Raw genomic sequence first — 24,560 nt, 5'->3', positions numbered from 1 at the left:
ATGAAGAGCCCACTAAGAGGATTTATATTTTATTCTCTTTCCGAACCTGCGGACACAATTTATTTCTGTCAAAGCAGGTTTTTTTTTGCTTTTGAACGGCTCTACCTTCAGAGGAATTTCATTAGATTCCGAGCGCACCGGTCGCGTCAGCGGGGAGAAAAGGCGAGCGCTAAGCCAGAGCGGTGTTGCAGCTCGCCGTAATTGCCTGGACGGAGCAGAAGATATGATGTGTAGGAGCGGAGGTTACATTGTAGGGATTACCCCGGGAGGAGGAAGGAAGAATCATCGGCTGCACGACCAAATCCACACAAGGATTTGTCGCACATGAAAAGACACCGGCTTCTGCTTTTCTCTGGCGAATGTTTTTGAAAATCCCTAAGAGCAGAGGGTCCGACTCCCGGTACAAGAGATGATGCCGGCGATGTCAGTGATCAACTTCGTTGATGACAAATTAAAGTGCCTCTGATCTCATTGTGTGCCGTAAACCTGAGAGGTTTGCAAGTGGCGTAGCGTTCCTATATTTAGGTGACCTACCCAGTCAGTTCCAGACTCCATCCTGGCACACATCTCTAGGGATGGGTATGGTTTGGGTTTCATCCGGTACCAGTGTCATGGCGGTACTTTTTAAAAGCGTTGCTGGGGCTTAAAGATCACGCAAACTTGTTCGAAAAAGCAGCAAAATCTTCTCTTTCTTTTTGTTCTTGATGTGATGAACAACGATAACTACACCTCTGAGAAGACTTTTCTTACCAACTCCAGGAGGATCCTTATTCTGCAGTGTCACCCTCATCCCTGGTGCCCCCCCCCCCATATAGTTCTCCAATTTAGTGCAGCTGTTTCTTCAAAGCAAACTCCTAGGATGGTGCGTCACAGTACCGCCTCACAGTCAGCACCCAGCAGGACCGAACACAAAGACCACTATCTAGAGGTCACTCAAGACCTCCTCCGGCTTAGTTCCAAATTTAAACCGTTGTGTTACATGGAACACCGTGGGTGTTCACAACAAGTTGTTCGGGCAGGTAGTCAATGGATGAAATATGTGCAAAGATATTAGATTATATGGAGACGAAGATGAAGAAGTATTTTGGGTAATGCGTGAAGGAACTAGGGCAGCTTTGAAACACCAGTGATGAAGCTTCATGAAACAGTATCATGTTGTTTAGGTCAGTAGGTGGCGCCATCAGTTTAAAAATGATGTGATGTTTCATTAGAACAGTTGTTCAAAACAAAGGAAAATAGTGCAGGGACGCCATCTAGTGGACTCTGAAAATAATGACACTGCTTCATGAAGCTTCATCAACACATCACTAGCCCTTGTTAAAGTGACCCTTTAAGTTTAACCCCAAACCTAGCTCAACTTCCTACTTATGAAATGTGTATCTGCTTTCTCCTGTCCTCTGCTCGGGTTATCAAATTCTACAATCGTTCCCCCTCTTTCTCAATCGATGAGGAGAAAATCAGGCCGAGACCACCGCCGACGCCGACGCCTCGTGGGGCCTGTCAACCCTTTACTCCTCCAACATCCTCCACGGCGAGCGAGCGAGCGAGGATGGATGAGCAGCCTCCATTAGGAATATTGATCTGAGCCCGGGCCGGAACAAGGCCTTCGGAGACCGTGGAACAAATTAGCCTCTATACCCCCCCCCACACCCCACTGTCAGCAGTTACATCGAGTCGGGCCGGCGTTAAATCGTCCTCGTAAACGGCGAGCTACGAGATGATTCCCGAAGGAGGCGTTCGGACTGTTTCTCCAACACGGCACGCTCTCCTCGACGCCGACTCGTCGCCGATTTATGGTCGTCATCGTAAAAAAAAAAAAGCAGGACAACGGAAGGAGAAGTTTGAGGTGAACGAGCTCACGAGTTTTTCAACGTCACATGATTGAGTCTTAACTTTATTGAGGCCACTCCAAACTTTCCAAACAAGCGAATCACAGGCTCTTGTTTTCCTCTCCTCCGTCCCTTCCCTCCCTGCTTCCCTCGGCTCATTTGTCACCGTGGCCTGATTATTTCAGCCTGTTCCTTGTTCTCACTCCAGCTCGCTCATATTCCTCCAAGTCACTGGAACGGTTGCGGCAGGACTTCCAACCCCGGACTTTTCGCGAGTTCCCTTCCTGCAGCTTTTTAACTAACGCACGCTCGTGAGAGGCCGAATTAGTGCCGGACGATCACTCAGCCGGAGATTTTACTCTCCGTTAATAACCGGCCGGAGTCACCCGAGGGGGAGAACGTTGCATGTTAAGTACCATATCAGTTAGACGGAGTGTCAGTCAGAGTCATGAATCGTAACGTCGATCATGTAGATGTAATTACGCTGGAAATAGATCGGATCGCGGCGTATCGACCGAATCAGGAGGCGAACGGACGAGTGGAACAGATTTCACGTCTTCCTCCAGATGCAATACGCCAACTCCAGAGTCCGGTCCTTGGTGCCATAGAGACTGGAAAGGAACAGGAATTTTAGCACTAAATTTCAGCTCAATCTTTTTCCATTTGAAAGGGATTCTCAACAACCACCCTCTGTATCACTAATGATGGTCTGATGAAGATTCATGGAGCAGTGTCATTCCACTAGAGTCCACTAGATGGCGGTCTCACTATTTTAAGCCCATCACCAGTTACAATGTAAATTAAAGGCCAAACTTTTTTATTTTAGTAGTATTTGAAAAAAAAATAAACAACACATTTCTTTAAAAAAATGTTACTTCTCAACAAATATTATATATTTAAATAAATGTTCTATTGCCAAAAAAGAATAAGATAAATGTATTATTATTATGAAAGATAAGTCTGAATCTAAAAGCAACATTTAAGAAATAAAAAAGTAATTTTATAGAAAATCTGTTGAAATGTGGAAATAAATTTAAAAAAAAAAGAAACCAGTAATATGTTAAAAAAAAAATAGATAAAGAGGAAGAAAATATACGTTATTATTATTAACAAACAATATTTTGTCAGGGTCTTGTAAAATAGTTTTTCTTTTCCAATAATAAAAAAGAAACGATGATAAAATCATGAAAATCAGGGTTTTGAAGCGAAACAGAAAAATAATTATCAAACTGCAAATGAAAAGCAAAAAAATTCCCTTATATAAAGTAAATATCTATATTTTATATAAATAATAACTCATTTATTATACTAAACATATATTAAATATACATTTTATCATATACATAAACACATATATTACCCTGATTATATAAGTAGAACGGAAAAGTGTCATTAAAATATTAATAAATAAATTAGAGAATATTCATTTTGAGTTTATTGATTTTTAATTTAGCCATGTCAACTGTATGATAAATAAACATTATGTTAGTCCAGCCCAGTATGTAAATAATGCTGAAAACATACACTAGTGCTCAGGTGAGGTACTAACCAGTAGTGATGGTCTGATGAAGCTTCATGAAGCAGTGTCATTATTTTCAGAGTCCACTAGATGGCGTCTCTGCACTATTTTACTTTGTTTGAGTAACTGTTCTAATAAAACATCATTTTTAAACTGATGGCGCCACCTACTGACCTCTAAACAACATGACACTGCTTCATGAAGCTTCATCAGACCATCACTACTAACCAGATGTTGGACTTGATTGAGAGATTCTTTAATTAAAGAACATTTTTTGAGACGCTGGCTCTGGTGTCGAGCTCAGACTGACTGACGGGAAATGGGACAAACGGTTTCTCCAGAGAAGGTGATGAAAGTTGTCAGCTTCTAGCTCCTGCTCGTCGCCCGCTGTGGTCTGACAAGCGGTGTCAACGCGTCGACATCAGGAAGTGACAACCAGAACAGCCGGTGACGGGAGCCCAGATATGTTGGCGGCGCAGATAGTGGGGTGCCGGGGACAGAGGCTGCGGTGACAATGAGGTGATAAAAAGGTGACGGCGAAGGATCCCTGCCAAACGCTCGGCTGCCTCCCGGAGCTACCATCTGCTGAGGCGTCTCACTTCTTATCCGTTTTGTGCGACACGCTTCCTTCTGCGAAGCACAAAACCTCCCCGCCTGCCTCAGACACAACATTTCTGGATTCAGTGGCTTCCTTGACGCCAGGAGGAAGTTCAGGAGGACGTCGCTGACGGACCTGCGGCCACGTGGATGGAGTCGCAAAATGTCGGCTGTCAAATGAGTGATAAAGGTCATTGGCATCCAAATATTTTCATGAAAAGTTCAAACCTCTCTTTTGATCGGAACGAATTTTGACGCAACAGGGTAGTTGGAAAAAAAAATGCATTTTATGTATTGTTGGTGTAATTAATTAAGAAATAGATGGATTTGTACAGCCAATAAAAATATCCGATAAAAAGTGCAGAAACAACTAAAATATATTAATAATGAAATAATTACATATTATATCATGGATCATTTATATAAACTAGTAAAGATCTGATGAAGCTTCATGAAACAGTGTCATTATTTTAAGAGTCCACTAGATGGCGTCTCTGCACTATTTTCCTTTGTTTTGAACAACTGAAACATCATTTTTAAACTGATGGCGCCACCTACTGACCTCTAAACAACATGACACTGTTTCATGAAGCTTCATCAGACCATCACTTATAAAAGTATAATTGAAAATACTTCATAAAATAAATTAAAATTAAAATTAAATGAAAAAAATAAGAACTGTTGTATGAATGAATATGAAGGCAAATGAGGTGCGAAACGGACCCAAGGTCACGGAGGATGTAAATTTTACGATTTCAGGTACTTGAAGAATTTATTTTAAATACTTGATCATTTTTCTTTCCTGAAAATTTAAGATTAAAGCTCTCAAGTTTTTCATCTATTGGAGGACGGTCCCTTACACTCGTCTGCATAAAGATCCATGTATTTTGTGAGGACAACACGATTAAATATTTTAGTTTAAATAGGCTTGTAGTCGATACAGCAGGCAGCTGTGATTACAAAGATGTGCGATTGTGTAATTCAACACATTTTTGTTTCTGTGTAATTAACGCACAAAGATCGAATCTGCCAATCAAAAGCCAACTTTACTGAAGTACTAAAGTCATTATTCATTTATATATATCGACGTACGCTTTGCTTCAAGTACGGCTGCAGTCTAAAGAACCGTGTCTTCTGATTAATCAATGATTAATCAATGATTCATTAATCAATGTCTTTAACTCGGCACGTTAGTTACCTCGAGAAACAAACCCGACTCCAGATCGGATCGTTCGTCTCTTCTCTCGCGGCGTCTCCAGCGATCAGAGGATGAAATGGAATTATTTTCACTCGGCTTCCATTTCCACTCTCAGACAGGCAGGAAATTGCACCTGAATGCGATCGCCGCCGCCGAGAGCTCGGTGCAGACGCGGCAGCTTTGATGAGGAGTAAAGTGTGGAAACGGTGAAAAACCGCCGAGGCCGTCGACAGGGATCCGGTATCTGGGGAAGAAACTGTGCAACCATCACGCGCTGAGGCTTTAATTTGAGGATCGTGGTCTGGATTCTACGTTATTGAAGTCCATCTCCAGTTCTTAGCTTATGTTTGAGTAGAAGCATGTTTAAAGATGCTTCAGTTGTGGGACTCATTCTTCAACATTTATTCTTCAAAATACTTGAAAAACTTGAAATACTTGGGTCTATGATCCCTAAAGTAGACAGGAAATTGGTCTGACTCGTTGAATTTCTATGTCACTGTTAGGGCTCATGTTTTGTGATGAGTCCTACACGTCCAGGTCGCTTGATATAACCTAATCTGACCCTTGAGATCACAGTTCTTTAGTCTGATTTCGTCAGATTGTGTATAAATGTCGCACCTGGTAATTCTTGTTACTAGAGTAGCAGAGAGTCCAACTCATCCTCACACTGAATCCCACACGTCTAGAGTCATCAGGATGGACAGGAAGTACATGAAACTGAGTTGATCAGTGGACTTCTTTTTTGGCTCCAGTTTCTCGACAAGAAGTGGCAAACACCTCATGTCTTCCCCTTGAATCCCACAAACCTGAGTGAGTCACTGAATCCCACCATTCTAACTTTGACACACATGCTTGTGAGTCCCTGAGACTCAGGAAGTCGGTCGAACTCAACGAGACCCCCAGATCTGTCTTATCCTTAAAAAAAGTGAAACAGGAAGTGGTACCGACTCACACTGTCACTGAATCCCACACACCTGTGGACACATCAAGTCATAGGGGGAACGACAAAGGACTTTCATCTTAGCCCGGACTGTGACTGAATCGCACACGTCTCAGCGAGTGAACAGATGCATGAGAAGACGTGAGTCGCACACGTCTGAGCACGAGAAGACGTGAGTCGCACACGTCTGAGCACGAGAAGACGTGAGTCGCACACGTCTGAGCACGAGAAGACGTGAGTCGCACACGTCTGAGCACGAGAAGACGTGAGTCGCACACGTCTGAGCATGAGAAGACGTGAGTCGCACACCTGCACCCCCCCGACAGAAGCTGCATGCCGACCCCCGAATGCGCCTTTTTTGTGTGTTCGTGACGCAGTATTTGTGTCGACCGTGCGATGGCGTCTTGTTGTTCGTGTGCGTCACGTGACTCGCCCCCCCTGAGTGATCTGTCGCTCTCTGTCGCCCCCTACGCCTGCCAGGTACTCCTTCCAGGATGAGGAGGACATGTTCATGGTGGTGGACCTGCTGCTGGGGGGGGACCTCCGGTACCACCTGCAGCAGAACGTGCAGTTCAGCGAGGGCGCCGTCAAACTCTACCTGTGCGAGATGACGCTGGCGCTGGACTACCTGCAGAGTCAGCACATCATACACAGGTGAGACACACGGAAATGGCGTCCATCTTTTTTTTCTATTACAATAAAGAATTCTGCTCCCCTTGCACACGTGGATAGAAACAGTTACAATTAGTGATGAAGCTTCATGAAACAGTGTCATTATCGTCAGAGTCCACTAGATGGCGGTCTCTGCACTATTTCCCCGGGTTTTGAACACCTGTTCTAAGGAAACATCATTTTTAAACTGATGGCGCCACCTACTGACCTCTAAACAACATGACAATGTTTCATGAAGCTTCATCAGACCATCACTAGTTACAATTAGGTGTGCGTATTGGCAAGAATCAGGAGATACGTATCACGATACAGTCGCAATGATACAGTATTTTTTGCGATACTGTAGTTACAAGGATATATATTTGTAGTATTGTCTGTTGTAGTATTGACAAAGTTGTATCTGCTTTCATTAAAAACAAAAAAAATGTACAAACATCAACTTTAAAAGCTGCTGAAATCCGCTGTATCCTCTCGTCCTTAGTCGCTGCTGGAATATTGCAGGGTTACATTGTTTATTTAGCTGCGTTATGATTGCTGCCATCTAGTGGTCAGGAGTTTAATTGCGCCACAAAAATATGCTGTCAATACTTGAATTAAAAAATTAAAAATCAAACTATTTTATTTGACATATAAACCTTAAATAATTAAAATCAAAATGAGTGATGTGTTGATGAAGCTTCATGAAACAATGTTGTTCAGAGGTCAGTAGGTGGCGCCATCAGTTTAAAAATGATGTTTCATTACAACAGTTGTTCAAAACAAAGGAAAATAGTGCAGAGACGCCATCTAGTGGGCTCTGAGGATAATGACACTGTTTCATGAAGCTTCATCAGACCATCACAAATAAAATAAAATGTGTTTTGAAAACAAAAGAAACGTATTTTCTGAAAGAAAAGCTATTCACCTCTGTTTAATATATTATACTGTAAAAAGAAATTGTAAACACATTTTCTTGAAAGCCCAATTACAATTAAATCATTTTCAAATGTTCAAATTTACCAACTTTAATGTGAAAAGAGGTTAAACAAAACCACCGCTGAGTCACAATAAGAGAAAAAAAAATCAATAGGAATTTATGACCAAGATGTCCCGGATGATGTTTTTTCGTAAACGACCCTCGTACTCTCCAGCCCTACATCACATCCTCCTGCATTAGATCAACGTGAAGGAAACACGAGGAGGGTCCTGATATACGAGGCTCACATTTGACTCCGAAAGATAAAGAAAATAATTTAGATTCCATTTACGAGATAAAAAGAAAAACCATCAAAAGGCTAGTGTATCACCGAATAGATTTTTCGAGTCATTATTTTTTTATCGAGACGAAAAAAAAAACGCTGAGTCTCCTGGCGCCCGTTGGCCACGCACTCCCTCTCCGGCGGTGAACTCAGGCGTGTAACGCTCGACCCCAGATTCACTTCGGCTCCGGCGGCCGCGGAAATGTTGGCCATGAATTAAACACTACGAGAGGTAAAATAAGCTCAGTGACTGTCGGAGGTTCTTCCGACATCCCCTGCAGACACCTGACGCACGGATGTCCGCCCGGGGCGACGCTACCTTTACGGCAACATTCAACACACGCCGTGTTGTGTATTACGTTTGTTGTGATGGTCTTCATCAGACGAACGAGCGACAGGATAAAACTGTTTTGTTTCTTGAAAACCTCAGATTCTACATACAGTAGATAATCGTCACACGTCTGTCACTGCAGTCGTCATCATCTGTCATCATCCGACATCAAACTTCCGCCCAAAGAGTGTGAGCGAGCCAGTCGTCCGCCAGACCTCCAGTTTGGTCCCGCAGATGGCGGCCGACGTGTTTGAGCCTCGTTCAAAAAACCCTTTTTTTTTGGCTCCTCCGCTCGAGTGTTTCTCTTTCATTAACAGATAAATGCTTGGACTCTAATTAAACATTTCCAGAACTGGAAATAAAAACTTGTTTTTTTTACGACTCATGTAGGATTTAATGATGAAGGCTGGGAGTGTTTGACGACCAGCACTTGTTCTATAGCTAACTAGTACATCTTCACAACTAGTGATGTTTTGATGAAGCTTCATGAAGCAGTGTCATGTTGTTTAGAGGTCAGTAGGTGGCGCCATCAGTTTAAAAATGATGTTTCATTAGAACAGTTGTTCAAAATAAAGGAAAATAGGGCAGAGACGCCATCTAGTGGACTCTGAAAATAATGACACTGCTTCATGAAGCTTCATCAGACCATCACTAATTATAACTACTATGATTATAATAACAGATCATTTTAACTCTTTCTATTTGATCAATGATACAACATGTACCTCTCACAAGGAGTTTATTGATTTGTTATTAGTTGAGAGTTTTTTTGGTGTAGTTTCATCTGGATTTCAAGGCATTTTAAAGGTTTTGTCATCAAGGTTAAAAATTGGAAATACGAAATAAATACAACTTAAAATGTCTTAATTGTAAAAGTATTTTTTCCATGATTGCCACAATGCCGAGTGAGTCATTTTGGAAATTACTAAAAAGTAGTGAGGGTCTGATGAAGCTTCATGAAGCAGTGTCATTATTTTCAGAGTCCACTAGATGGCGTCTCTGCACTATTTTCCCTGTGTTTTGAACAACTGTTCGAATGAAACATCATTTTTAAACTGATGGCGTCACCTACTGACCTCTAAACAACATGACACTGTTTCACGAAGCTTCATCAACCCATTACCACTGCTTATATTACAAATGTTGTTACAACTATTGCTACTTGTATTATCATCGTAATATAACAACAAATATTAACTATAATCACCACAACTTTGTATTATTACACCTACTATTACAACATAGATTACTCTTTTTTTGTTTGTTTTATTTACTTCTACTCCTGCTACAACAGTAATACAACAAAGTATACAGAATTAATACTACAGAATGTTTTTTTGCTTTTGCTTTTCGGTACTACTTTCAAAACAACTGTCAAGATAACTTATCTAACTAAAACAACTACTAATTATGAAGTTAAAAATCATGACTCAGAAGACACACAGTTGAAAAATGGAACATAATCTCAAGAAAAGATAAGACAATTTTGATTAATGGGTTGATGTGGAAACTAGTGATGTGTTGATGAAGCTTCATGAAATAGTTTCATGATGTTTAGAGTTCAGTAGGTGGCGCCATCAGTTTAAAAATGATGTTTCATTAGAACAGTTGTTCAAAACAAAGGAAAATAGTGCAGAGACGCCATCTAGTGGACTCTGAAAACAATGACACTGTTTCATGAAGCTTCATGAGACCATCACTAGTGGAAACACATACTTGACCAGAAATTATCTTAGAAATGTGGATTAAAGATCTAAAAGAATGTTGAGAAAGTATTATTACTTAATTAGTATTATTTAAAAAGATCGAATCACAGAGAATGCGTTCCAAAAAAAGATGCCGATGCTACTGGCTCATAAGAAAGTGAGAGAAAAGGGAAGTGTGCGTCCTCTGTGGCGCACAGGTTGTCATATTTGATGATCCACCGGGCGAAAAAATCTCTCGACAGACCAAACGTATTTATCCCAGATCGTGACATCCCCGACACAATGCCGTCTCCTCCTCCCACGGCTGTAATCCCTTCCCCGCCTGCCAGCGTCCGTCCTCGGCTCCGCAATTTGGTTCCACCCTGTTAGTTTGTGACAGCGGAATACTACGCTGTTATTATGTGGCGCCGACTGCAGGAAGACCCTTCTGCCGGTCTCCTAGCAACAGTCAGCTGCCGCCACCAGGCCCGATGGATGTTAAAAAAAAAATAAAAATAAAAGTCTTATGAGAAGGAAGAAAGCGGCGGAAGAATCTCCCCTCACTCTTTCATCCGAGGACACCTGTTGGAGCCTCTCATCTCGGCTTTGTTCCTCCCCTTGAAGACAAGAGAGAGAATTCTGGTCATTAGACACGAAAACAGCAGGAAAAAAAGGTGGCTCAGGAGTTCGAGGCGTGTTAGCGTCTCCGTCGTTCACGGCCTCGTTCAATAATCCGAGTGGCGTTAATGGCCCGCGGAGGCTTCCGTGTTGCTATACGGCCATCTTGAGCTCATCTCCGGGGTCTCGGCGGGAGAGTGGCCTCCCTCAGGTCCTCACACATGTTGATCCAACACCCACTTTACACGTGCGCCGGCGAGCAGATGTACCCCCTTAATGTGTCGCCCTGAGTGAGATCGGTGATTACTTCCTGGATCGTGAGGGTAATCTAAAGGAAACGTGTCGTTCACGAATGTTCGACACCTGTAGAGTCGCTTCACATGTTTGTGTTTGCGTGGGCACCGCGTTCCTTTTCAGATTTGCATGCAGAAATGCATCATGGGCACCATAATTAAGGTCGGTTATATACTGTAATCTAATGTGTTGAATTACTTTTTTATTAACTAATAATGGCAGCCCTGGTAATTCATATTTTTTAAGAAAATAGATTAGTCCTCATTTATTAAATATGCTTGTAAACAATTAGCCACATGCTAAAGCTAACTGGCCCTGACTGGGTATCAACAGAATATTCATTAGGAAGAAAATTAGGAAAAAGCACAAATAAAAAGGTCTTAAGATGTTTCTTGAAGGAGTCAGTAGATCATCAAACACAGAGATGGTTCCAAAGCTTAGGAGCAACAGTCTGGAAGGATTTCTCTCCTCTGTTGTTTGAATAGAAACAATAAATTGAATAAAATCAGAATTGCTCTGAAAGTAAGAACCAGAATTTTAAACTTTTAGCCAGTGAAGAGTTTTAAGGATCGGGGGAAATGTGAGTTCTTCTACTAGAGCAGGTCAGAATTCTCGCTGCAGAGTTTTGTATTAACTGCAGGCGTGACAGCTCCTTCTTGTTCAGACATGAAAATAAACTGTTACAATAGCCCAAACGAGTAGACACATTTATATGTATAAATTAAATACTACTTACTTATGATTGTTCCAAAAGTTTTACTTAGGTGACCCTGTGCATGTTTGTTGAATATAGATTCTGACCAAAATGCAAATTTGCACATACAGGATCAATCATAGGAATAACTATCTAACTAGCTTTTTCTTTTTTAACCTAAAACATGTTAAATGTTTCCTTCATAGGAGGAATAGTGTCCCTTAGAACTTCGCTGTCATCTTGAAAAACAAACTTATCCAGTGAGCCTTTGTCGCTACTTGAGAGAAGACGAAACAATTGTAAGACCAAACTCTTACATTAAAAAAACTTCTCAACTTTAATGACAAAATATAGATTCAGCAAAGCTGTCTTTTCAACAGTGCAGCGGTTTCGTCTCATAATCAATCCTGTATCCTTTGAAACGTTAATTGAAGTCGCTTGTCAGTTCTTGCTTGTTTTAAAAAAACAATTTACTTCTAACCAACTTTCTATGACTTTCAAAAGATTAAAGACCAGACATCCACGTGAGCCACTGCGTCAAAAGTTAGCTCAAGACTAAAGAATAAACTTCCTCAGCTCTCTTATGTCGACTTTCGGGGGCCGGTCCTGCTGGGAATGTTCCCTCTGGATGTGGAATCACACGAGCTTGTTGCACCAACTGTAGAAAAGTGTGAACATGATGATGACTACGTAGCTCTGGCTTCAATATTTGATCGTCTGTCTTTCAGGGACGTGAAGCCGGACAATATTCTTCTGGATGAACAAGGTGAGTCTTGGCGCATCTTCCACCAGGATCTGACCCCGATTCTCAAACCAAAGAGGTCACAGCAGTGTTTGGTTCCAAAAAAAAAAAGGACACTCTGGTCTGGTTTCTAAAATCACACATTCTTTTTTTAGCCTCCAGGAGTCTGACTCTGTGCTTCGCCCTCGGCAGGTCACGTTCACCTGACGGACTTCAACATCGCGACCATCATCAAGGACGGCGAGCGAGCCACGGCCTTAGCGGGAACCAAACCGTACATGGGTAAAGTCGTCGCGCCCGGGAAGGAGATGCATCATGTTTTGACACCATCGTTCTGTTGACGGATGTCTTAATCGATCAGACCTTCCCTCGGGTTGACGGCAAAAACCTTTCAAGCCAAAAAGTCCAGCAGGCATTTTGTTGACCAGACTTAATGTGGCCTTAATGTGGCGCTGTCGACCACAACACGTCCTCATATTGCATCGGAGAGCAAGTCAGGTTTCCCATTTAGCTCCTAACATCCAATAATAAGACCTGGAAAAACACAAATGGAACAAAAACCAAACAGTACGGTTCAAAATAAAGAGTGATTTCCCTCAGGGACAACATGTGCTGGGATTATTGTCCAAACAACAAAGTTGTTTGATCATACATGGGGGTTTTCAGTACACAATCTTGTTCTGTGTCTCAAATCACATACTTATCTTAGTGCACTGGTGGTTAGTATGCATCAGGATAGTGTGCACACTAACTAGTACGTAAATTCTCGACAGAAAGTATGTCTCAAATCAAACTCTGCCGCTACGAACTAACCGGAAATGACGCGACAGCTTCTTCTTCTACTACTATTTGACTATGATTAAGACCAGCTGTAGGAACACTATCGCCACCTGCTGGCAGCACGTTTTGTTTGGATCAAGAAATGAGAAAAATCAGAATCGAAGACTTGTCATCCTCCTACTGCTGCTGAAAATGCACCTGTAAGTATATGCATATAAATATATATATATATATATATATATATATATATATATATATATATATAATTGACATCATGTCAACATCACTAAGATGGTGGCTGTTTAGGGTAGAAAGTGTCCGTTGATCCATACTCAGTTTTGTGGGCGTTTTAGTACGACAATTTAGTGTGCATGGATCACTACATTTCGCATTGAAGAATTGAGATGCACTTAAAATACTAAGTTGAAGTACGCAAGTATGCGATTTGAGACACAGCTGTGGAAATCTACGCGCCCGCATTCGTAATCACCTGTTTCGATTTGCTATGTTTTTTCGATTCGGACTACTGTATAGTAGTGTCAGTACAGTCTATTTGTATGCGTGTGTGTTGCATTCAAAAACATCATTTTATTTATAAATCCAAGAACGTATTGTCTCTTCCAGTCCTGAAGCATTTATGAAAGATAATAACAGGGTCTCGGTACATTTACTTTAAACATCAGGAGGTTTTGTCTGCTATGATGTACAATCAGTTGAATCACGACACAATTATTTCCCCTGTGATAAACTGGAAGCTTCTAAGAACCACCTTTTATTACAATCATCGACACGACTGCGGAGCTCACGTCATGTTTCCCTCTTTGCCTAAACTTCCAAAAAACTTTCCCTGGAAGGTCCTGATATTGATTTTCACCACTAGATTCTATAGACACAATAATTAGTTTTTCTCTTTATCCTTCGTAAAATCGATTATTTGGGACTCGAAGAGACTCTATGTTATCAGCTATATAAATAAAGTTGCGTATTTTGAATGCAACACACGTGCGAATATGGATTGCTGATTTCCCATGCGGCGTCTTAAATCGTGCACTCTCTAAAGTGCGCTGCTTTACAGTACTTGTGCAGTGCTCAAAGTTCGACAGGGTAGTACTGTCTCAAATCAAACTCTGTTGCTACACACTTACAGGAAATGACTCGACAGCTTCTTCTTCTACTACTTTTTAACACTGATTGCAACCAGCTGTTGCAACTCTATTACCAACATTTGACAGCACTTTTTGCCAATTATTAGGTTGTGTTTTATTGTGTTATTACTGTTCTTGTGTTGTTTTCTGGTCAAATTAATGTTTTCTCAAGACATTTACGCCGGTATCTGCTCCGAAGACGCGTCGTCAGTGGCTTCAGTTTAGCTTCATCTACGTCACTAAGCTGGAGGACGTCAAGGGTGGAAAGTGTCCATCGATCCACACTCAATATTCTGGCCAATTGACCGCTCATTGCAAACTACTTTTTCGTACACTGCTCATCGGCACTTGTGCACTCAAAATATTAAGTGCAAGTGCAGAAGTGCTTGATTTGGGACACACCCCTATATCTAGTTCTACGCTACACTTTTGTCCGCATCTGGTAGTGCTAAAAACATGGAGGATATGTGTAGTATTGCACATAATTCACGTATTTCTTACCCACAGGTAGCACAAAAAGAAACATTTGTAAATAAGAAAAAAGTACCTGAAATAGAAATCGCAAATGCAAGAGTTCAGACCCGTCAAATAATCAACGAAGCGAGATCAACAAGAGACAAGAGTTGTAACCGCTATCAGAGAACATTCACCTGCTTCATGTCATAAGACGCCAATTAAAACCGGTAATCATGGAAACAAGGTCCAGCTGCGAGTCCACGCAGTCAGTGTCAGGAAACAGGAAGTCTTTTGACAAACAAGCCGCTTGATGCTGAAGTTAATTTCACCAGGTTGCTGTTAACACGGTCCCAAGTTTTACAAAGATAGAACCTGGAAAGTTCTGTTTCAGAGTTTCACCAAACCTCGTAACTTCACCTCGGTTATAAGCGACCAGCGCGGTGATCGATTGTGTTCCCGCGCCGTTATTCGTTCCCATTAATCCTGCAAACTCGCCGACAGAAAGAAAATAAACCGATAACTCTGCCGTCCTTTGTGGAGATAATTAGAAGGTTCCTTTCAAACGCTTCCTCCCGTCTCGACTCCCGAAATAAACCACCAGGAGAAGCGATTTTGTTAATTGGTGCGTTACAAACTCTTGTTTTCTAACTTTGTTGAGCAGCTTAAAGACTTGAGAGGGAAACAGATTGGAGAGTGATAGATGCGTCTCTGAATCTATAATCAGAAGAGAGCTGATGTTGCTGGTGCACGTCAAATACAATCCACCATGTTAGAAAATATATCCTCATCGGGATAAATCGTTAAGACTTTTATTTCAGAGCCATTCAGTGACGGTTGTTCAAGGTTAGAGTCACGTTGTTGTGTTGGTAGAATCTATTTAGCATCGATGGTCGCACGCCTACTTTTGTTATCAGTCGTGGTAGAGCTCAAATTCTGCCACAGTGAAAACGTTTTTAGTCTTTTGTTGGAGTGATTCTTAACTGGTAGGATCACAACCCACATCTGCAAGGATTTTCTAAAGCTTTTATTTTGAAGGGAACCAATGTTTTTGTCAGATTTAGTTGATGTTGATTATGGCTTGTAATTTATTTATTATTTATGTACATGCACACTAAATTGTCACTAAAACGCCCAAAAAACTGAGTATGGATCGATGGACACTTTCTACCCTAAACAGCTCTATCTTAGTGATGTTGACGTTGTAAACGGAAGTTACTTGAGTCATATATATATATATACAGTATATATAAACTTACAGGTACATTTTCAGTCAGCAGTAGGAGGATGACACGTTGATGCTGATACTGGCGTAAATATCTTGCGAATATTTCGTTTCTCATCATTTTTGATCCAAATAAAACGTGCTGCCAGCAGGTGGCGATAGTGTTCCTACAGCTGGTTGAAATCATCGTTAAATAGTAGTAGAAGAAGAAGCTGTCGCGTCGTTTCCTGCAGTGTTTGATTTGAGACATACTATCTGTTGAGAATTTGCGTACTAGTTAGAATGCACACTATCCTGATGCATACTAACCACCAGTGCACTAAGATAAGTATGCAATTTGAGACACAGTCTCAAAGTGTCGATATCACAGTCCAAAGAACTATAGAAGAGCACCACAGGTATAAAACAAGAATTCACAGAGACTAAAAAAACAAGAGAGCAGTGATTAAAAAAAATAAACGTTGGATATTATATTAAAAAAAAAAGAAGGCTCAGGCACAAGGAGGACAAAAATACTAAGAACAAACAAAAATGTAGTCCATGATAAGAGAAATAGAAAATGTACATGACAGGGAGTGAGGATTATAATCTGGCGCCTGTTGCTGCAGGAGAGGTGGCTGTAAGCAGCCGAGGTGGTGATTAGATGATGAGCTGCAGCTGCTGTGAGAGCAACAGGCGCCGACCAACTTTAGGGAACAGAAAAAGATACGCAAAACAAGTTTCAAAATAAGATCATGAGACCAAGACATGACACTTATGGCTCTGATCTACCGATCCAATGAAGTCGGACATCTTTGTCAAACTAGTGCCATCTAGTGGTGTTTTTTTCAAAATGAAGACACTGTGTCGTGATACCTGTTTCTAGTTAATGTGTTTTTCGGTCGGAGTCACAGAGCTTGTGTTGATTCTAGCACTCGTTCGTGGATTGATTTTGTTTTGAAAATATTTAAAATACAATAGAAAAGCTTTTTTTAGCTATCATGACCCGTATCAACTGTCTAAGGATCTGTGGGTGCAGAGATTGTTGGATTCTCTATTTTTATTTGAGCTTGTAATGTGTTTAGTTTTATATTCTGGTGCTTTAACTTGTAATTTGCCGTCAGACAAATGATCAAAATCATATATTTATGTGTTGTTGTTGTTTTTCCAGCTCCAGAGATCTTCCAGTCCTTCTTGAACGGAGGGACCGGCTACGCCGTGGAAGTGGACTGGTGGTCCCTCGGGGTGACCGTCTTCGAGGTCCTGCGGGGCTGGGTGAGGATGGTCACCGCGGTCGCATCTTCCCCTTGTTTTCTTTGGGCCTCCTGACCTGACGAGGTTCCGTGTTCCCCCCAGAGACCCTACGACATCCACACCAGCAACTCTGTGGACTCTCTGATCCAGCTCTTCAGCACCGTCAGCGTCCAGTACAGCCCGACCTGGCCCAAAGATCTGGTGTCTCTCCTGAGGAAGGTCAGTGGAACGACATCATGTGACTGACCTCAAAACAAACTGGACGCCATTTTCCTTGTGTTGTCAGAGATATTATTTATATAATTGTGTGAATGCTGAATGCAGTACATCACTGAGATCCTGTTTTCTCTCTTTACACGTTTTTTTTTTTACTTCTTCATCAACAAAATTTTATTCGATTTAAACCATTTAAACTTTTATCAATTCGGTTCGTTCCTGAAATGCAAGCTATGTTCTAGCCTTCTTTTATCTCTTCTACTCTTTCTTCTATTCCTCTTTTTCTCCCCCTTTTGCCCCCATTCACTTGACCTTTGACCTTTATCTACTCACATCTTCCACTTTAAACACTTTTGTCTAATTACTACTACTATTTTTATTACTTATACTACTAATTCTGCTTATACTTTTAAAACTAAGTCTACTACTTATTTTACTACCTATACTTATATTACTAATTCTACTACTACTTATACTTATACTACTAATTTTACTATTCATTCTACTTATAGTTTTACTACTAATTATACTACTAATTATACTTGTACCTTTATTACTAATTCTACTAATGCTTTTTCTACTTATACCTTTACTACTTTTTCTATTAATACTTATACTTTTTACTTTTACTTCTAATTATATTTATACTTTTACTACTAATTCTACTTGTACTTTTACTACTAATTCTACTACTGCGTTTTCTACTTATACTTATACTACAATTTCTATTCCTACTTATACTTTTTACTTTTACGTATATTTATACTTTTACTACTAATTATACTTGTAATTTTACTACTTATTCTACTACTGCTTTTACTACTTGTACTTTTACTACTAATTCTATTACTTCTCTTACTACTACTTCTATTTTAATTTTTCTCTTTTTTCCTTCCTTTTCTTCTTTTTTTCTTCTCATTTTTTTCCAGTTCATTTTAAGGTTTTCAAATCAGTCTTTGTCCTTTATGTTATAATTTCAACATTTTCCAGTCTTGCTTTGAATCCTAGTAAAATACTAGTACTTCAGGTTACAGATTCAACATTCACACATGCATCTTCTCATTTTCTAGTTCCTCTCACTTGTTATCTTCGTCTGCGAGGTAAATGCAGTCGTGAACCACGAGATCTTCGTGGTCTTTCGTTCGCTTCTTCACCTGCGGCTCGATGTATTTTAGAAAGAGCCGGAGCGACAGGAGACCCGGCAGTGTTTTAACAGAAGTATTCCTGGGAGCGGCGGCGGCGTCTCTTCCGCTCCAGCGCTGATCGATTAGCACGTCTGGAGTTCATCCAGTCGGACCGGAAGAATCGTCCCTGCAGGAGGAAAGAAGAGTTACCCAAAAGTGTCCGGCGGGTCGAGGCAGACGGCTGCTCGCGAACCGCAACTGGATCCGAGCGATCCGAGCCACACTGCCCCCTGTTGGCGGCACGTCTCGGAATCATTAGAAACAAAGAACAAAGTTCGCTCCGAGGGAGGATGAAGGGAAATAATTAGCAGTGAATTCGCCCAATAATTGCTGACTCACAGCTGGAGACTGAAGATGCTCAGCATGTTTCGGCTAAAATACAAAAAAACCAAACACGTCACGACAGATGATTCACACCAGAGTCTGAACGCCATGATGTTTTGATGCTTTCAGGACAAAAAACGGCGAGAACAAAAAATATCTGTGATTCATACGAACCTTTAATTCAGTGATGTGGCCTGAAATAGGTTTGAGTGACGCTCGTCAACAACTTGAACTCACAGTCTGAATATGTTGACGATAACAATGACGTTTTGTGTTGAGGATAAAAGCCAGAAAAGCGGCAGTAGAGAGTGAAGAATCCTTCAAAAAATCTATGATCCATGTGGTAAAATGACGGTCGACGTTTTGAAATATGTTGATTAAATCAAAACAAACCTCGAAAATAAATTAGTGATGTGTTGATGAAGCTTCATGAAACAGTGTCATGTTGTTTAGAGGTCAGTAGGTGGCGCCGTCGGTTTAAAACTGATGTGATGTTTCATTCAAAACAAAGGAAAATAGTGCAGAGATCGCCATCTAGTGGACTCTGAAAATAATGACACTGTTTCATGAAGCTTCATCACTAGTAAAAAACTAGACAAAAACTATAAAGTAGATAAATTTGTGATGATCACACATATTAATGAAAGTTTGATATTATATGAGATTAAATTAAATCTTTCACAAAGTATTTCGCCACAGAAATAGTTATGTTGAGCAAAGATCGAAGGTTGGATTTGGGAAATAATGCAAAATAGTCAACAGTATCGACCTGAAAGACAAATAAAATTGTTGCTACTTACTACTACTATTACTACTACTATTTTTATTACTTATACTTTATACAAATTATACTACTACTTATTCTACTACTGCTTTTATAATTCTGCTACTTCTACAACTTCTACTTATAATTTTACTACTAATTCTACTAATTCTACTACTGCTTATCCTACTTATAATTATACTACTACTTATTCCACTACTTAGACTTGTGCTTTTACTACTAATTCTACTACTACTTTTACCACCTATACTTATACCCATAATTCTACTTCAACTTATACTTATACTAGTAATTCTACTATTAGCTCTAATATACTAATATTTTTACTACTACTTATACGTATACTTTTACCACTATTTCTACTTATACTTTTACTACTAATTCTACTACTTCTACTATAACTTATTCTACTTCTATTACTTCTTCTCCTACTACTAATTCTATTTCAACTTTTCCCCTTTTTCTCCTTTTTTTTCTTCATTATCTTCTATTTACTGAGTGTAAAAATAAAATGTATAAACATGTACAAAACCTGGACAATGTAGATAAAGCAGAACTGACAAACATTGACAAATAATATGTGAAAAATATCCCAAAAAAATGAGTCAACAAATGATCAACAAAACAGAAAAAGGTCGCGTGACTCATTAAATGTCAATAATAATTATCAGTCTGACGTTGGAGTTTTGATCACAAAGACGAGGCGACGTCTGTGAGTCACTTTTTTTTTTTTAAGCCTGAACCGTTATCTGTTCGCGAACCTGTTCACTTGTCTGAGGTGGAAAAATTCAGGGGAATCTAAAAATAGCCGCAGATTTTCCGGGTTATTTGCGGGAGCTTGTTACTCTTCCGAGTCGATTTCACCTCCCGCGGTGTCTGGCAATGAGTGGGAAGTGGGTTTGTGAAGACCATATAGTGGCCCTGAGCTGTGTGTGTGTGTGTGTGTGCGTCTGTCTGTGTGTGTGTGTGTGTTTCTGCAGCTCCTGACCGTCAACCCGGAGCATCGATTCTCCAGCCTGGCCGACATGCAGACCTCTCCCTACCTTGCCGACGTCAACTGGGACGCCGTGTCCGAGAAGAAGACGGAGGCCGGTTTCGTTCCCAACGTGAGCGCGGTGGCGTGAACACGCCGCACTTTAACACGCCAAGAACATGTGAACACGAAGCAACAAACAGGCACTTCTGCTAATGAGCGACGTGTAGCGACTGAATAATGCAGCTGGAGCTGACTGCACACGTTTGCACGCTGCCAGCCACACGCCAGAGTGTGTGTGTGTTTGTGTGTGTGTGTGTGTGTGTGTGAGTGTGTGTGTTTTACGAGCGCGCATGTGAGTCACTAACGACCTCCTGTCGCCCGTCCGGCCCCGCAGAAAGGTCGTCTCCACTGCGACCCCACTTTCGAGCTGGAGGAGATGATCCTGGAGTCTCGGCCGCTGCACAAGAAGAAGAAGAGACTCGCCAAGAACCGGTCCAGAGACAACAGCAAGGACTCGCAGTCTGTGAGTGTTTTTTCGTTCCACACGACATTTAGGCTCTTACGACCATCGGACTCGTGTTAGTGATGCTTGAGATCAGGACTGTTTGTTTTTCCCCCTTGACACTTCAGTTCTTGATAACAGTTGACACAACTGAACAACACAATCTTGATTTAGTTTTGTGTGATTCAAGACTGTAATACATGCAGTTTTTAAGCTTCAAACTGTTAAAAAATTCTGAAAACGGTAAATTAAATCGCAAACATCTAAGGAAAAATGATAATTTGGAAAATAAAAAGTCAATTGTTTGTGAAATGAGAACAGATATTTTACAATATATAATATATATAACTTTATATAAATACTTTATTTAAGAATAAAAAAAAAAAGATTTCAATAGAGGACCAATTAAAAGTTTTTTTTTTAGAGAAATCGAGATTAAAAATGTTAAAATTAAAACTCATGATTTAATTATGGGCATTATTTAATACCACAGAGGATAAAACACTAAATAAGAACAATTATACTGATAAATAAAAAAGATAATAATGAGGAAAAATATATATATTTTAAAACCTCTTTCACCCTCCAGAAAAATTACAATATAAACCTAACCTAAGTCAACCTAAAGAAAATCATACAGAAAAAAAAATTCAAAATACAAATCAAATCAACATAGTTATGGAATAAATCAAATGTAATATTTAAACAGTGAAAAGTCTCATAAACCAAAAAGTTTTCAATTGTTGAGTCGTCAATAAAATAAAATGTAATGAATGATGGAAACTTAATAAAGCGAGTTAATAGTTTGACTTTGGGGAGGGGGGGGAGTGTGTTGAAATTCTTGTTTCTTAGACTCAATTAATTAATCAATTACAATTTTATGAAAGACCCGAGAAAGTCACTGTGACATAAACACACAACAAGTCTTCCTGGATCTTTTGTTTTTGGCTTCATCGTCGCAGGCTTTAAGAAATGATTTATCTCGTTGCCATGACATCGGCAAACGTCACTGTTTGTCTCCAACAATCTTGGATTCGGGACATTAGTGTGTGTGTGTGTGTGTGTGTGTGTGTGTGTGTGTGTGTGTGTGTGTGACCAGATGATTTAATTACGAAGCCTCCGGTGCTGTTGTCATGGGCTCGACTGCTTCAGGATATATGAGCTTCTATTTCTGCCTCGAGCCAAACATCCAATTTGAGGGAAAAGTCACAGACGATCCACGAGTCGTGTGCGAAGGATGGAGGAAAATAGACGCAGGAAGTGTTGAGGTTGACCTTCACGAGGTCACATCTAATTAAACGTTGACGATGAGATGCTTCCCGTCCTCAGGAGAACGACTACCTTCAGGAGTGCCTCGAGGTGGTGCAGCAGGAGTTCATGATCTTCAACCGGGAAAAGTACGTGGAGACGATGGCGCCGTCCACGACCCACTTGTTTATCTTTCGTTGTCATGTTTTGAAGGTTAAAACGCCGTCGGGACGAGGGCCAGTGCGAGGCCGGCAGCGAGGAGCCCAGCGGCGACGGAGACGCCGAGGCCCCCGAAGACGCCCCCGAACCCAATCCCGAACCGGAACCGGAATCCTCCTCCAAACTGAGCATGTGCGGCTCCGTGTGCTCCTCGCCGGGCAGCTGCTAGCACCTGGCGCCCCCTGGTGTCCGTGCCAACTGATACATCCTCACCTTCGCCGCCCCCCCCTCCCGACCCCCGACCCCCATCGTAGCCAGGAAAGCTGCCGGACGGACCCTCGGAAAATATAAAACCGGCTTCTGTCGTCTTGGACTCCTCTGTAGCTCGGGTCCAGCATGAGAGATTTTCTTCGCTCGTCTAAACTTCTATGCAATGTTCCAGTGACGATGACGCCGGGAAAGGGTTATTTTTGGGGGGAAAAGATCCACGAACGCTGCGATGATGACATCCAGAGCAATAGCCTTCTTTTCGTTTTTTTCCGTCTCAGCCTTCAGACGAGGGGCGACGCCCGAGTAATTCAACTCTTCTGCTCTCGAACACAAGCACGACCCAATGCACGGCTCGTTACTGTGTGTTGTTGTGTAAGTGTTTGCGACCTCTTGACCCGAGAGGTCTTGGAGCGGAACGTGGTCTGGGTTTAAGGTTAAGGGTGATATGGGCTGTGTCCCAAATCGTGCACTTCTACACTTAATATTTTGAGTACACAAGTGTGTCCTGATTAGTAGTGTGCGAAAATATAGTGCGCAATGAGCCCTCAAATGGCCATAAAATTGTCCCGAGAAATCACCAATTTTTACCACAAAACAACAATAATAACACAATGAAACACAACTTAATAAGTTGTTTCAATTGCCAAAAAGTACTGTCAAGTGTCAGTGATAGTGTTTCAACGACTGGTTACAATCAGAGTTAAAAAAGTAGTAGAAGAAGAAGCTGTCGAGTCATTTCCTGTAAGTGTGTAGCAGCAGAGTTTGATTTAAGACACTAATACTGTCCACTATACTCTCCATACTGTCCAAATTTGAGCACTGCGCAAGTAAGTTCGCTGTTTAACAGTGTACTATAAAGCAGTGCACTGGGAGAAGTGCGCAATTTGAGACACAGCATTGGTCTTTTTTAAGGGTACTTAAAGGGATTTATTGGAGGTCATGTGGTTTGATTCAACGTCAATATAATCTTCATTGAGACGAAAAGGTTAAAGTTAGAATCACTTGAAATACAAATGGTATCTAAAGGTCTTGTTCAAAGGTGAAGGGACTTGTCTCGAGGTGCGTTCACACCGATATGGCGAAACTAATTCAGCCGTAGTCGTCAACAAAGCAACGTACGCTGTTTTTCGGTTGTTTCTTTTTTTTTAAATTAGTTCAATCTGCTGGGGGTCTTAGGTTAGTGGAAAGTCGAAATGGTGGATCAGACTATTGGGGAAAGTAATATTCAAGGTAACCTTTCTCCATGGCTCAGATTTCGACTCGATTGTTTGATATGTAGAGATATTTAGAAAAGCATTGAAGACGTGACTCTGCCGCCACAAATGTGTCACTCTTTCTGTTCTCATATCGTAGCGCAACAGTTTGCAATACAACCTGTTCTTTGACTTAAAATGTCAATCAGTCCACTTGGTGTGAACGCACCTTTAGAACAAGAGTTTTAGAAAAGTAGCTAAAGCGATGAAAGGGACTGTCAAGCCAGACCGGAAAGTTGACTATGAGGTAAGAAAAAAACGCGTTTGTTAAGTAAACATGTGAATATTTTTATTTACATTTCGAGAAAATACAATTATGGCAAAATAAGAGACTATAAATCTTTTTTTTTGTTTGTTTTTTGTGTCACATGCATTACATATCGAGCCAAGTTACCTTTTATAACCCGACTCTCAGAGATTCACGGACTTTGTACACATGACTTTCTTCACC

At 40.8% G+C, this 24,560-nt stretch overlaps 1 protein-coding gene across 1 annotated transcript in view; it reads left to right on the top strand.

Moving 5' to 3' along the window:
* Positions 1-22,887, top strand: part of stk32c (serine/threonine kinase 32C) — a 92,574-nt gene extending 69,687 nt beyond the window's left edge. Inside the window, exons 4-12 of the mRNA XM_087802982.1 lie at positions 6,564-6,737; positions 12,344-12,381; positions 12,550-12,639; positions 17,111-17,214; positions 17,296-17,412; positions 20,682-20,807; positions 21,072-21,200; positions 22,509-22,576; positions 22,641-22,887. Coding sequence (XP_087659108.1) covers positions 6,564-6,737; positions 12,344-12,381; positions 12,550-12,639; positions 17,111-17,214; positions 17,296-17,412; positions 20,682-20,807; positions 21,072-21,200; positions 22,509-22,576; positions 22,641-22,815 — 1,021 coding nt within the window. The 3' untranslated portion in view covers positions 22,816-22,887. The remainder of the gene's footprint in view (positions 1-6,563; positions 6,738-12,343; positions 12,382-12,549; positions 12,640-17,110; positions 17,215-17,295; positions 17,413-20,681; positions 20,808-21,071; positions 21,201-22,508; positions 22,577-22,640) is intronic.
* Positions 22,888-24,560: the final 1,673 nt, after the last annotated feature.

The sequence above is a fragment of the Callionymus lyra genome, chromosome 11 (genome assembly GCF_982586985.1).
Source record: "Callionymus lyra chromosome 11, fCalLyr1.hap1.1, whole genome shotgun sequence".
Classification (NCBI taxonomy): Eukaryota; Metazoa; Chordata; class Actinopteri; order Syngnathiformes; family Callionymidae; genus Callionymus; species Callionymus lyra.
This window is presented reverse-complemented; position numbering and strand designations above follow the sequence as displayed.